Raw genomic sequence first — 12,302 nt, 5'->3', positions numbered from 1 at the left:
TGACCAAGATCCTTTCCTGCAAACTAACTAGACCCTGAGTGGTAACACACAAGCTCTCGCCAGGCTTCAACTTTCATAGTCTGATGTGTGGTCAGGTGCTAAAGCTAAAGCAGAGCACTGCACCACATAGAGTGTGATGGGAAGATCCATGGAAAAGCGAGGTGGAGGTACTGTGGAAGATACTGCCAGGGTGGTCAGAGAGACCACCAGAAAGGGGATTTGTGTTTGTTCTTTATTCAATAATAATGTTCACAAAAAACTTTCTTATTCAACAGTCCTGCAGCAGTCCTGTTATGCATTCAAAAATGTATTAATCCAAGCGGGTCTGTCAGCATCCATGAGCCATTAAAAATGGCTATGCTGTTCTAAAGAGCTTCATTTGTTGGGTAAACCAACAGTCACAGGGACAAATGTACTAAAATGTATTTCCCATTGTAGGTGTACTTTATTTGCCTGTGCACTTAAAAAATGTGGTTTAGTATGTACATACACATCACACTTGGATGGAACCCCACTCTTCCTGCTGTTGGGGCCAGAATGGAACAATGTAGGAAAAATGGGAGTTTTGATACACAATTCCTCTGTAAGTGTGGAAGCTGCAGGGTGAACACATATCTGTTTTGAGGTGAAATTTCTCTCCACTCTAAAAGAAGGTATACAGGGTTCCTATAAGTTTCAACAAGTCAAATTTAAGACTTTTTTAAAGACTTTTTGAATGAAATTTTAGAACTACTGTATTCACAACAACATATGATAGTTTTTGGTCATCAATGGAATGGTGGGATGCGCTTCTCAACATACAAAATGCTTGTTGTGGTGCTGAACCAAGTAGATCTATACATGGAAAAAGAATCTCCAATGACGCATGGCAGCACCGACCAATTTGAAAAAAAGGCATACAGAATTCTCAATTTCACCATTTATTTTGGCATTGAAAAATGAACACTACCACACTCCTTCCCTACAGAGAATGCAATTGGTGTAGGGGAGTGAATTGAAAAGTAAAAAAAAAATTTTTTTTTTAAAAAGTGAAAAATTAGTGTGTAAGAATTACTGTGCATATCAGGTGCTGGGTCCGCTGGAGATGATGTAAGATATCTGGCTCGATGCAGCCTTACTTGTACTTGTGATACTTGTGTCTCATGTTTACCAGACTTCGCGTGCGACTCCAGAGCCTTTATCTCTAATGTTCCCAGTTGAAAATTTTTTTGCACAAAGTGCAGCGGGCTTCGTACAGATTTCCAGTAACTCTTTTCAGCCAGCATTTAAATTCTTTTTTGTCCAGCCATAGATCATTGAATCGGCACTTGACCATTTTAGATACCCGATCAGACTCACCGCGCGCATCCACCACATGTAACCTGCTTGACTTTCTGTGCAACACGGAACTCGGACCACACGAATGTGATATGCAGCTTTCTAATTTCTCATTTTATTGGTTCCACCTTGAAAAATTTTTCATTTATGTGGTCGAACTGATTTCATTGTCGGACACTCCTGCGGGAACATTTTTTTAACACGATAGATCTAACATAATGTCACTTAAGACTTGGCACCTCATTTTTAAGACCTACTACCAAAATTTAAGACTTTTTAAGGGCCTTAAATTTCGGATTGTTGAATTTTAGACTTTTAAGACTTTTTAAGACTGCGCAGTAACCTTGGGTATAGATTGAGCATTTGATGGCCTGGAGAAAGTCCAACTATGGAAGCAGTATCATGAGCACAAATTTTGTTCATTTGTGCTGTGTTCATAAAAGCAAACTTCACTTCTGTTTGTTGGCCAAGTCTCTGTCTGCAATGCCTTGTCCAATGATTGTGTATCATGCAGGCTTATGTTCAGGACGGGGCTTTACACACACAGCATTGTATCAGAGGTCCACCAATTCTGGTACTGAGTCAGTTTTGTGAACAGAAAATGAACACTTTGGAGTGCCTAATTTGATTTTTCAGCTTTTATCGTGCATGTTCAAGGTTACTATGAAACAATTGTTCAAATTTTTTTTTTTTTTATAAATGGACCATGTTACCACAGTCTGACTCAGTGTAGTGTGTAATAAACCTGTTTTGTTGGCTGCAGTCAAAGTGCAAAATTGCTGCTTTAACTTGAAAATGATTATTAAAAAACAAAAGAATATGCATCATTATAAGTACGACACTGACAATAGTAAAACTAAAATTACTTTAGGAACTGCAAGTCCATCTATGACACTGCTGATGTCACTTGCACGGTTGATTACTCTGAGAGGGAGGCATACCATAGATTAGCTCTGATACAAGCCCTTAGTAAGTCATCAAGCAGCCATCTACATTTCCTGCATGACTCTTCATCCAGAGAGATCAATCCAAGTCAGCTAGCTTTCCTGTGGCCCTTTATCATCACATACCCTCTCCCTTCATCCTTGATCAGATATCCACATGTCTGCAGCTCAACAACCAAGTGATACAGATTATGAACTGCCTCAGAGCCACACACAATTGCAGTGTTCATACTTCTTTGGGCAGGCATGACTATTTGTATATGTGTGCATTTATACACAGACACATAGTGGGTCAACAAGATAAAGCAACCCTGTTATAAATGGTAGGCTGTTGAGAACAGATTCAGATAAACCATCACTCTAAGCTTGAACACGCTACAGAAAAGGCAGCTCAACCAGCCAGTGCCAGAGAGCAAATTGTAAGTCAAATATTTTCTTACAATTATTATAAAATTAGTTTTTCAGAGAGCTCAGCTTAAAATCATATTTGACAAGTCAGCAGAGTCAAAATGAGGCATGAGAAAAATTAGAAAAGAAATTCTCATGAGCAAGCTGGTGTGGATTTGTTGCTCTCATGATGCCAATCGCAGTCAGTGATAAAATCCTCAGCTTAGAGATAATACATGAAATCAAAAATAATTTTTCCACCGATGAATAAATGAAGTAGTCTGATTTCATGGTGCCAAAATGGACTAAACATGTTGACTAATTCCACAAATTTCTGTAAATAACTAACCTGTCAGCACTGGGGATATCAAATTATATTTTTTTTATTTTATTTGCAAATCCCATGTGAACTGCATCATAAAAGAAGAATGCAAAACAGTGTTAATGCTTAATGGTGTTACCTCCTTAACTGAGATGTGAGCCTTCTTCTGTGAGAGCGAGATCAACGACTAACATCCATCCTACACAATTTTCTGTAGCGCTTCTTCCTTTTATTTTGCACTTGGGGTATAGTTAATTCCTCTGCTCCTTTCACTATCCTTTTTTATATCGCCATACTTTTAGTTGTTAAATTTGAGCTGTTTTATGTTCAAAGATGTTTCATGAATACAAGGTTAAGGGAAATCTTCTACAATGTCACTGGTGTACTTACAGAATTTCCCTATAAGCATCATAGCGGAGGAAGCTTTAGGAATATGGCCTCAGACCAATATACGATCATGACTGTTGCTATGCAGAACTAGGCAGCATTCTACGCTGATGATGAGTAATGCGTAGTTCCTGTTTGTTGCACGCTCTTACATTAATATTAAAAGGCTCAGAGAGAGAGGGAGAGAGAAGGGCTGTTTGATGTATGACTTTCAATTGACAGATTAATGTAAGCAGCCAAGCACTGAGAGAACACAAAGCCAATGGGTCTTAATTTGAGAGATTTTCGTCTTCTACTACAACACAGAAGTTTCTGTCATCAGTGAATGCATTAGGCTCGACAAGGACCTTATTCATTGAAGCAGCAAATCCTGAGATTCTTAGACAGTGTTACATCAAGGTGCACAAGAGAGTATTTTTTTAAAAACATATGTTCCACATCCCACATCAATAGCTTTAATGCAAACAACAAGAAACAAAAGGGATACGGCCTCTGTTTTTTATGGGGCATATTTTTACTTAGTGGGGAATTTTTTTTTTAACATATTACTGATCCAAACAGGGCTCCACCTATTTACATTTGAGGGTCTGCAAACAACACTGGACCTAAATAAAAGCTTTTCTGCTCTAGGGTTGAAGACAAAGCAATCACTCTCCCACAGTGTGGACTATTTTTAACATGGCCAAAAACGACCATGTGTACAGGTAAAATAAAAAGAATAATACAATGTAAAATTAAAATAAAAATTTTAAGAATGACCTAATTCAGTCTTTAGAGGACTGCATGCCATGATAAAATGTGTTTTTCGTTTTAAGGCCGTCACTTTTACCATGATCCCTAACCTTGGCCACTGCAGTCCATTTGACAATCAGCTGATGAAAAGCAAGCGGAGCCTGGTGCTTCCCCTCCCCCCAACCAGCTGAGCAGCAGAGTGGACGCTCATTAAACAGGTTTCTCCACGTTTCACAATTATTGTTTTCATTCAAACTTCTTTTATACAACCTTTTCTTGACCGTGTAAAAGTCGCCAGGAAAGAATTTTCACCCTAAGGATGACAGCTCGCTGTTTACTAAACATTGCAATAATGCATTAGCAGCCAGCAATTTCTCACATGCTGCATGAAAGCCCTTCACATTCCCAGCACATCACAACTAAAGCAAAACATCAATTACTCTCGCAACAATTGACACCTAACTGCACGACACACAGTTGACAGGGGTTCGACAGGGGTTCTTACCTATTGTGGTTACTGCTGAATTTCTTATTTCGGAATTTTCTTTGCCTCTGGTAGTTTGTGTTCTGATTTGACGGAAATGTCGAAGCATATCCATGTTCACATTCTGTTGACAGAAAATATTTTGTTAACAGTTTGCTATGGGCGAATATGAACATTTCCCCCCTACTTCGTGCCACAGTGTCAACAAAAGCGTGTCAGTGAGGTTTCGATCCTCTCCAAAGATAGTTACTGACATTTATTTTACGTTAATTGAAAAAGACTAGCTTCTCGGTCACGCAGATAACACATAATTACCTCGTTCTCTCCTTTCTAAATATTCTGCAGCTTCCAGTAACCGTTGGATATTTATTAGCTGAACAGCCGTCATTCTTTCCTGAGGCTGGCTGCCGTTAGCGTTTACTCCGCACCCTCGAGCGTTTCCGTTTGTAGCAAAAACGGCTGGTCTTTAGAAGACACAAGGAAGACAGCACGTCTCTTGGTACAACACTGAAAAATTATTTAACGCTTTAAAAAATCGTCGTTTAATTATCTTCTTCGAGGTCTTCTGCGCTGGCTAATCGGCAGCCTTTGTCGACTAGAGAAAATTTTCAAGCTAGCAAGCTAAAGCCAATCCTTGCCAGGCTTCGTCGTTACAAAATTTCAAAACTTGTGTATGAAAGTAATAAAAGTTTCTAAGAAACACGATAGTAAATGTCTACAAAATGGGTATAAATATTAAAAAATGTCCCCGAGGGAGACGAGAGCCAGCAAAGTGCCCGCTGCTGCTCGTGTCCTCTCCTCTCCTGTTTGTTTACCTAGCTGCACAGCTGAGAGGCAGAGACGTGACGGACGAGAGGCCGGACTAAACGCAAAGCATTCTGGGAATTTGGGTCTTTGGGTGTTATTTGAAAAAAATTAACTATCAGAAGAAAAAATGTTATTTTTTTCCTTCATACAGTGTTACACCAATCTATACATCGCATATGATTACTCTCTTAGGTAAATCTAATCTTAGTGGTTTAATAAATGCACCTGTGAGTCCATGTCATCCCAACTGCATCTGTAGGGTTATGCATGATGTTATTACTACCACTAATGTTGATGAAAAAAATTAACAGGTGAAATAAATTACATTTAAATACTCCACATTTCTTGGATCACAGGATTTGACAGGACTGTTATAGTGTATGAGCACAGGCCATTTCATTTTATCAAGACCAACAAGATATTTTTACACAATAGCCATCAATCATCAGTTTTTTTCAGCTATATCTGACACCCAAGTCATTGTTTAAAGAAACATAAATGTATAGTAAGAAATAAATGTCATTCCCATTGACCCTTGCCACTGAAGCGTCCTTTCTCCTCAAAGTAAAACCCTACAACTCCCATGATTCACTATGTTCACGGGGGAGTATCTGCCAGCTGAAGCCAGGCCCAGCAACACGTGGCGTCATCACCGAGGGAACGTGTGATTGGCAGACGGCTTTGACAGACTCCGAGGGTTGAGCTCGCGTCTGACCAAGCGCAGTGGGACTCTGCGCCATGTGGACGGCTGTTCGACACGCCCACAAATAGCAGGAAGCAAACAATCGAGAGGGGGAGAGCAGTGGAGACCTGCGGCTGCGAAATTCCTTCTATTATTCCCATTATTTCATTGATAATTCTCACAGGACGTTTTTTACATCATGTACTTGTTAAAATATTTGCAGAAAAACAACTTTGTACCGTCGGGCGCAACCGAAAGCCACTTGAACGTTCGTCGCTTTTAATAATGAGTTGACAAAAATAGGATACCATTGATGAAAACAAGGACGGATTCTTTACTAATGACCTATACATGAATAAATAGACCAGGTTTTACTTCCAGTTCGTGTCTTTGTCGACTACAGGCACGTTCTCAGACATGGAAAACTAACTGTCGGGTCTCCTAAATGTACAAATCTCTGAATCACCTCTTCGTTTTATCTATAAAGTTTTTTTTTCGGCCGAGTGTGCGGGGGCGCAATGACATCATCCTCTAACTGAGTTGGAGGGCGCTGCAATGTGGTCAGATGGATCATATCGGAGGAAGGCAGCATGCACACCCACACAGCTTATCATTATGTCATAGCTGCTATTTCTACGCTGTAGGGAGAAATCAGCGGCTGATGTCCCACAGGCGGCTACTGCAGATGAAAATTATGCACGATATACTGAAATACACTCTCTCCTCTAACTGTTTATTCCTAGTCTGGTACCCAGGCGAAGACTGTGCTTGTAGCACTGGTGCTTAATTGAATGAACTCAGTCCTTTGTTGTCTGAGTATGTTGACAATGAAGTCTTGTTTTCCTGACATTCACAGGCAAAATGCAAAATGCAAAATGCAAAAAAAAAAAAAAGGAAAAAAGATTAAAGTCAGCAAAAATCAACTCACTTCCATCCTTCCTCTCGGCGCTCTCAAGAAACCGAGCAGCCTCCAGTAAAACTTGAACATTTTTCAGGAAAGTGTTGATCTGCTCCATGTGGGAGTCTTTGGAGTTGAAGACGTCATTGAAAGGACAACTAGACATCTCGAAGTCTTGCTGGTCCAAAAGAGACGCCTCGGAATCAAAGTAGAACTCCTCACTCTTCAAACTTCTTCTCTGCATCTCACTTTTGGCCATTTTTACCCTCGTGGTTGTCTGTGTCGTCTGGGGACGTGCTGAGCGATGTGAGCTGTGAGACAGACAACTACCAGTGGATGCTGCTCTTGTCAGATGGCTCCTCTTTCCTTTTTTTCTATTTTATGAATGCGGGCTGTTTAATGTGGAGCGGTGGCCAATGTCAGGAGATGCGTGTGCACGGGAAAAGCAAGGCCCGCCCCCATCTGTCTGAGGAGCTCCACTGGGTCCTAGTGTCTGCTGCTCTACGAAAATTATGACATCGTAATACCACCCCCCCCCCCCCCATATGTCATACATGTACATCTTTGAATAAAAAGAAATGATTCTCTCTGATGTGTTACATTGTGTGTGATATTCAAGGCAATATTTTGTTATTGATGGCCTTTCTCTATAATTTAATCATTCAATGTGCAACGTGAAAAATATGACGCCACATATATACGCAAAATATTCCAGTAAAAGAAGCAGCAATAGCATTAGTAGACGTGGTTTCCAATAATAGGCCCATATAGTATTCGTTAATGACCAAGTTAATGTAAAACATACCTGAGGAAATCCCAAAGGTGTTCAAAAGTGCATTCAAAATTTGTAAAACATTTTAAAAGTTTAAATATTAGAACATTTTTCTACATTTCCTATTTAGAAATTAAACTTGCTGAAAGTTTTATTGCATATTGACTTGGCATATTGTAATGCCCACTATTGAAATAAAGAAGTAGAATACAACATGAGTATACTAGTATAAAAGTAGAACATAATATTACAGAAATGAAAGTCAAATTAAATTTGAATAAAAAAAATGCGTGCCAGCTAATGGCAGAAAGGTGAGTGGACAGAATTCTAACTCGACTCTCTGTGTAAAATAAAACAATTTTCAGTGTGGTGAAGCAACATTTTACCAACCAACCAAATTTATTTTCTGTCATTGTTGTTGTTTTTACACCGAAAACAAAATTGCCCTTGTGGATGATTAAAATTGTATTGAATTGAATTCCGTTTTCTTATCTTCACAGTTGGCCCATTTATAGTACTTGTGAAATATGATATTTTTCTGGTGAGTCAGAGTTTAAAAGCCTCTGAGTATATTGGAATATTTTACATTTGTCCTCAGCAGAAATAACTGTACTATTAGCACAGTAGCTGTAGTACTTGACATGGGGTAGATGAAGCAGCCCCATTTCTTTAAGTATAGCAGTATTAGGTTTGCCTCTATTACGCTTTCAGTTGGTTGAGGCCTTTGAGATAAAACTTGAGACGACTTCCCATTAAATGTTTTGTCCTGAACCTGTAAGGGAGGCGGTAGGATACAGAGAGAAACTTCAAAAATTTGGAGAAGTAGATCACTTTAGTGTGTCTGTAGATCATCCTGACTGTGACAGGAATGGTAACTAAGAGATAAGTCCTCAGCCTTGATCTTGTGCCATTCTCAGTAGACCTTTAGCTGAGCTGTTTTTATACTATGGCCGGAACATGTCAAGGCAGAGGCCTGTATTCGGCTTCGATACCCCCCCCCCCCCGCCACTTCAAAGAGCCAGCAGCAGCCCGTGAGCGTTTGATGTAAAGTTCACAGAGACAGAAACTTTCAAGTCCAACACACAGGGGAATCTCTGAAGGTCCCTGCCGCCCCTGCTCCACCCACAGTCGCGGGTAGCTGTAGAGGAAGGAACTGCATTGGAGAGTGGTCCTGTTTGGAGTTTGAAAGGTGCCACTACCAGCGTGCCGTCTGAAAAAAAAAAAATTAAAAACCACCATCCAGTCAAATCCTTGATTTTAGGCCTGATTCTGTCCATATTGGGTGCAGTATTGTGGTGATATTGTGGGACAGCTTCAGGGCTGAATTCCTTAAATGCACACTCACAAGACCTCATTCATAATAATTCATTCAGCATAATTTCTGACATCTACTGTGCTCCTCTTGCAACAGTAAAGTTTTGCGAGCCTGAGTGATTGACAGTTAACAGAGTTACTCAATAGATTTGGAGCGAGGGCTTACAAATAGTCATCAGGTTTTTCTTCCTCTTTGTAAGACTAAATCAAGGGCAAAATTGCCCCACTATTTTCCAAAGATTTCATGATGAGGCCCAATGTGTGTGTACCAGCCGAAAATAAACACATACTACCAGAAGATTCATAATGACTGAAAGTCCAGGAAGATACACAAACCCAACGGGTCACAAGTCAGTATTGGAACAGCCCCTTCAATTGCTGCAACAAGGGAATAGAGGAATGCTGCATGGTAGGAGGGAGCCGTGAGTCTCAGCAGGCAACGGTGGCTGCAGTGTGAAGGTAAAGACCTCTGATGGCTCAGGGGTATGGATGTCCCGGAGACACATTGTTCATCACCACCTCCTACAAGGACAGGTCCAAAAAAAATTCTCTTCGTGCTGTCGTTATGATTAAAGGGAAACCCCATCTTCTTTTAATTAAAAGGCAACACCCACGTCTAAACAAGGGGACAGGCTTAGTCGCAAAGCCACAGAGGGCTTAGACTTCAAGAGGACAGGCAAGAACAGAGGTCAGACATTTTCTAAAGGAAAAAGCTAATTTTTCCAAGCCTGAGGGGGCAAACTACAACAACAAGCAGAGCTGTTTCCTACAGTGAAATAAAATGGCGAACCGGAACAATACTTGTTATTAATGATACTCATTTAGCATAAGTAAAATTAACAGCTCCACATAATTTTCACAGATAAATTGATTGCGTGGAGGACAATGGAATATATCCATGCTGAGCTCCTGTAGGGAAGTCTTCAAGTAGCGTGTTTTCTTCAACCGACAGTCTAAACTCAGAAGTATTAATGATGCATAACAGGGAGAAGTCATTTATTTAACCTGGCAAGTGTTTGAGCTGTGGCTTTATGTCTGACATTGGGCCCCTTTTACACAGCCTTTTCAAGATGGAAATATTTCACCTGTGTGAGATGGAGTGGTGGGAACAGACCATTCCACCTCTCACCTGCCGCCTGGCTGGGTAATAACATTGATGTACTGAAATCAGTGTAGTAGGGACAGTCTTGAGTTTACAAAACACCAGAATTTGAGGTAAAATCCCTTGGTAGGGTGGTATTACTTTAGTCAGTTCAGTGTGAACAAGCAAGGCATAATAATGGTAACTTTTTCCAGTTTCTTATGCAAAATGTAAGAGGTGCAAGTGTTGTCTGTCAGTTTCTATGTCTCCTATTTTGCACCACATTGAAAATGTTTAAAAAGGATGAATCCTGACTACTTTGGTCATTGGTGTAATCTACGAGGTACACTGGACTATGCAGTACCACACAGATCAAAGCCGCTGGGATTTCAGTACACACAAATACATCAACACAGATGTGGAGGAGGATTTCCATGAACTCCTAATGTGAAACCTTCTGCAAAGACTTCGATTTCATCTTCACACTTCCGACGGTGGTGGTTTCAGGCTTGTTGAGAGTTTTATATTGTGTGTACATGCAGGGAGTTCGTAAGTGGGTGGTGGGAATCATCACAACATACCCACTACTGCAAACTAGACTACACCACTGACTTTGGTCTCCAAACATTCCCTTTGACACCAACGTCAGGTCGCCACAGATTTTCACAAACTTTAATGATTCCCCCATGATGCGTCGCAATGGCGCACCATCACAGGCTCAACATTTGACCTTTTCTTAGATCAAATACCTGCAACATTAATGACATTCCTCTCTGCTGAGGCTGTGGTTTAGACTCACTGACAAGTAGAAAACATCCCTGCGCAAACACTAAACTAAGATGATAAATGTGTTGAAATTTACGAGCGAAGCACTTCTAGCTCAACGCAGCCTTACTGAGCCACTTTGGCTCAAGACTCTCACTCATTGATTTATAGGGTTCATTGATCAATTACTGATCATAAATTTGATCATCTCAGTGCTGGCAAGAATTATTCTGTTCAACATCAAGTTTGAATGGATTGTTGGAATGCTAATGTCGCTGTTGATGATGATCATTATGTGGTAACAATGTAAGCCAGTGATTTATCATACGCATCCATGTTTTCAGAGTATATTACAAAAAATGATCTAACAGCATTCGCCTGGGAGGAACTGCATAGTTTGTCTTGGTGGTGCATCCTGAATCATCCCTGAATCATCATCATCTATCTGGTCTCTGTGGATCTGGGACGTATCAGAGTTGCTGGCAAAATGAAACACTCAAATCCTCTGAAGGCGGTATCCTAAGGATGGTAGAGACACATTGTCACAATAAAACAAGATGGTTATAATAATGCCCATTACTGCTTCCTGTGAAAACTCTCTGACATTTTCATAAATGTCACAGATTTTCATCATTCTCTGAGGACCACTTCGGCGAGTGGTTCACGGGTAATTAGGCAGTGCTCACCACGTGCACCTCCGCACTCTCTGAGGTAGAGTGAGAGGGAAAGAAAGACTCAAAAGTGGGGCTACAAACGGGAGGAAAGAGGGGCAAATGGTTTAAAGAAATGAAGTGATAGCTGAGAGATGTGCTCAGCTGTCCAACGAGGCCAAAGATTTCAAGAGTGACCAATCATGGCACTGACCTTTTTACAGCCTTGTATTCTCATCTGTTTAGTTGTCCAAAACACCAGGAGCTCTTCTGCTTCTATTCACGAGTTGACCTTTTGACCCAAGCTTGTGCTTTTTCTGTAAGGTGATTGCAGAAAAAAATGCTAACTTCAACTCTAACCGACAGAATCAGAAATAGTCACAGGAAAAACGTCTTAAAAGCCGCGGGCATGTCAAGCGATGCATATTAAAAGACATTTGAGATTTCCCAGGAGTAAAGATGGATCATTGGTGTGTCAGCTGCAGGGCCCTAAATCAACCTCTTTTGTTTTGGTCTCTGTCCACTGGTGTGGTTAACAAGCAGCCCTCATGTTGAACCTCTCCATCTACAAGAGGTACTGGCTCTCCGTGGGAGGTCAAACCAAAACACACACCAGCACTGAATACATGTCGTGCTTGCTGTTTTCCCCTCCGTGGGTCAATTACTGTAATTCTTTGGCTCACATGTGAAGCAGCCAGGGTGGCTCTCTACATACACACATCTGCATTTCCTGGGCTGAATAGTGGTGGCTACAAAACAA

The 12,302-nt window shown here is 40.7% G+C and overlaps 1 protein-coding gene across 2 annotated transcripts in view; it reads right to left on the bottom strand.

Moving 5' to 3' along the window:
- mxi1 (max interactor 1, dimerization protein) overlaps window positions 1-7,316 on the bottom strand; it is a 31,788-nt gene extending 24,472 nt beyond the window's left edge. The window contains exons 1-2 of one of the 2 annotated variants that reach the window (XM_086211029.1): window positions 6,991-7,316; window positions 4,595-4,697 (exon numbers count right to left, since the gene is read on the bottom strand). In XM_086211029.1, coding sequence (XP_086067155.1) covers window positions 4,595-4,697; window positions 6,991-7,219 — 332 coding nt within the window. In that variant the 5' untranslated portion in view covers window positions 7,220-7,316. Of the gene's footprint in view, window positions 1-4,594; window positions 4,698-4,888; window positions 5,383-6,990 lie in introns of those variants that run through there. The other variant, XM_086211030.1, reaches the window with a different exon arrangement.
- Window positions 7,317-12,302: the final 4,986 nt, after the last annotated feature.

The sequence above is a fragment of the Aulostomus chinensis genome, chromosome 8, assembly GCF_037954235.1.
Source record: "Aulostomus chinensis isolate RoL2024-O1b breed Wild chromosome 8, RoL_Achi_v1.0, whole genome shotgun sequence".
In the NCBI taxonomy this organism is placed as follows: Eukaryota; Metazoa; Chordata; class Actinopteri; order Syngnathiformes; family Aulostomidae; genus Aulostomus; species Aulostomus chinensis.
This window is presented reverse-complemented; position numbering and strand designations above follow the sequence as displayed.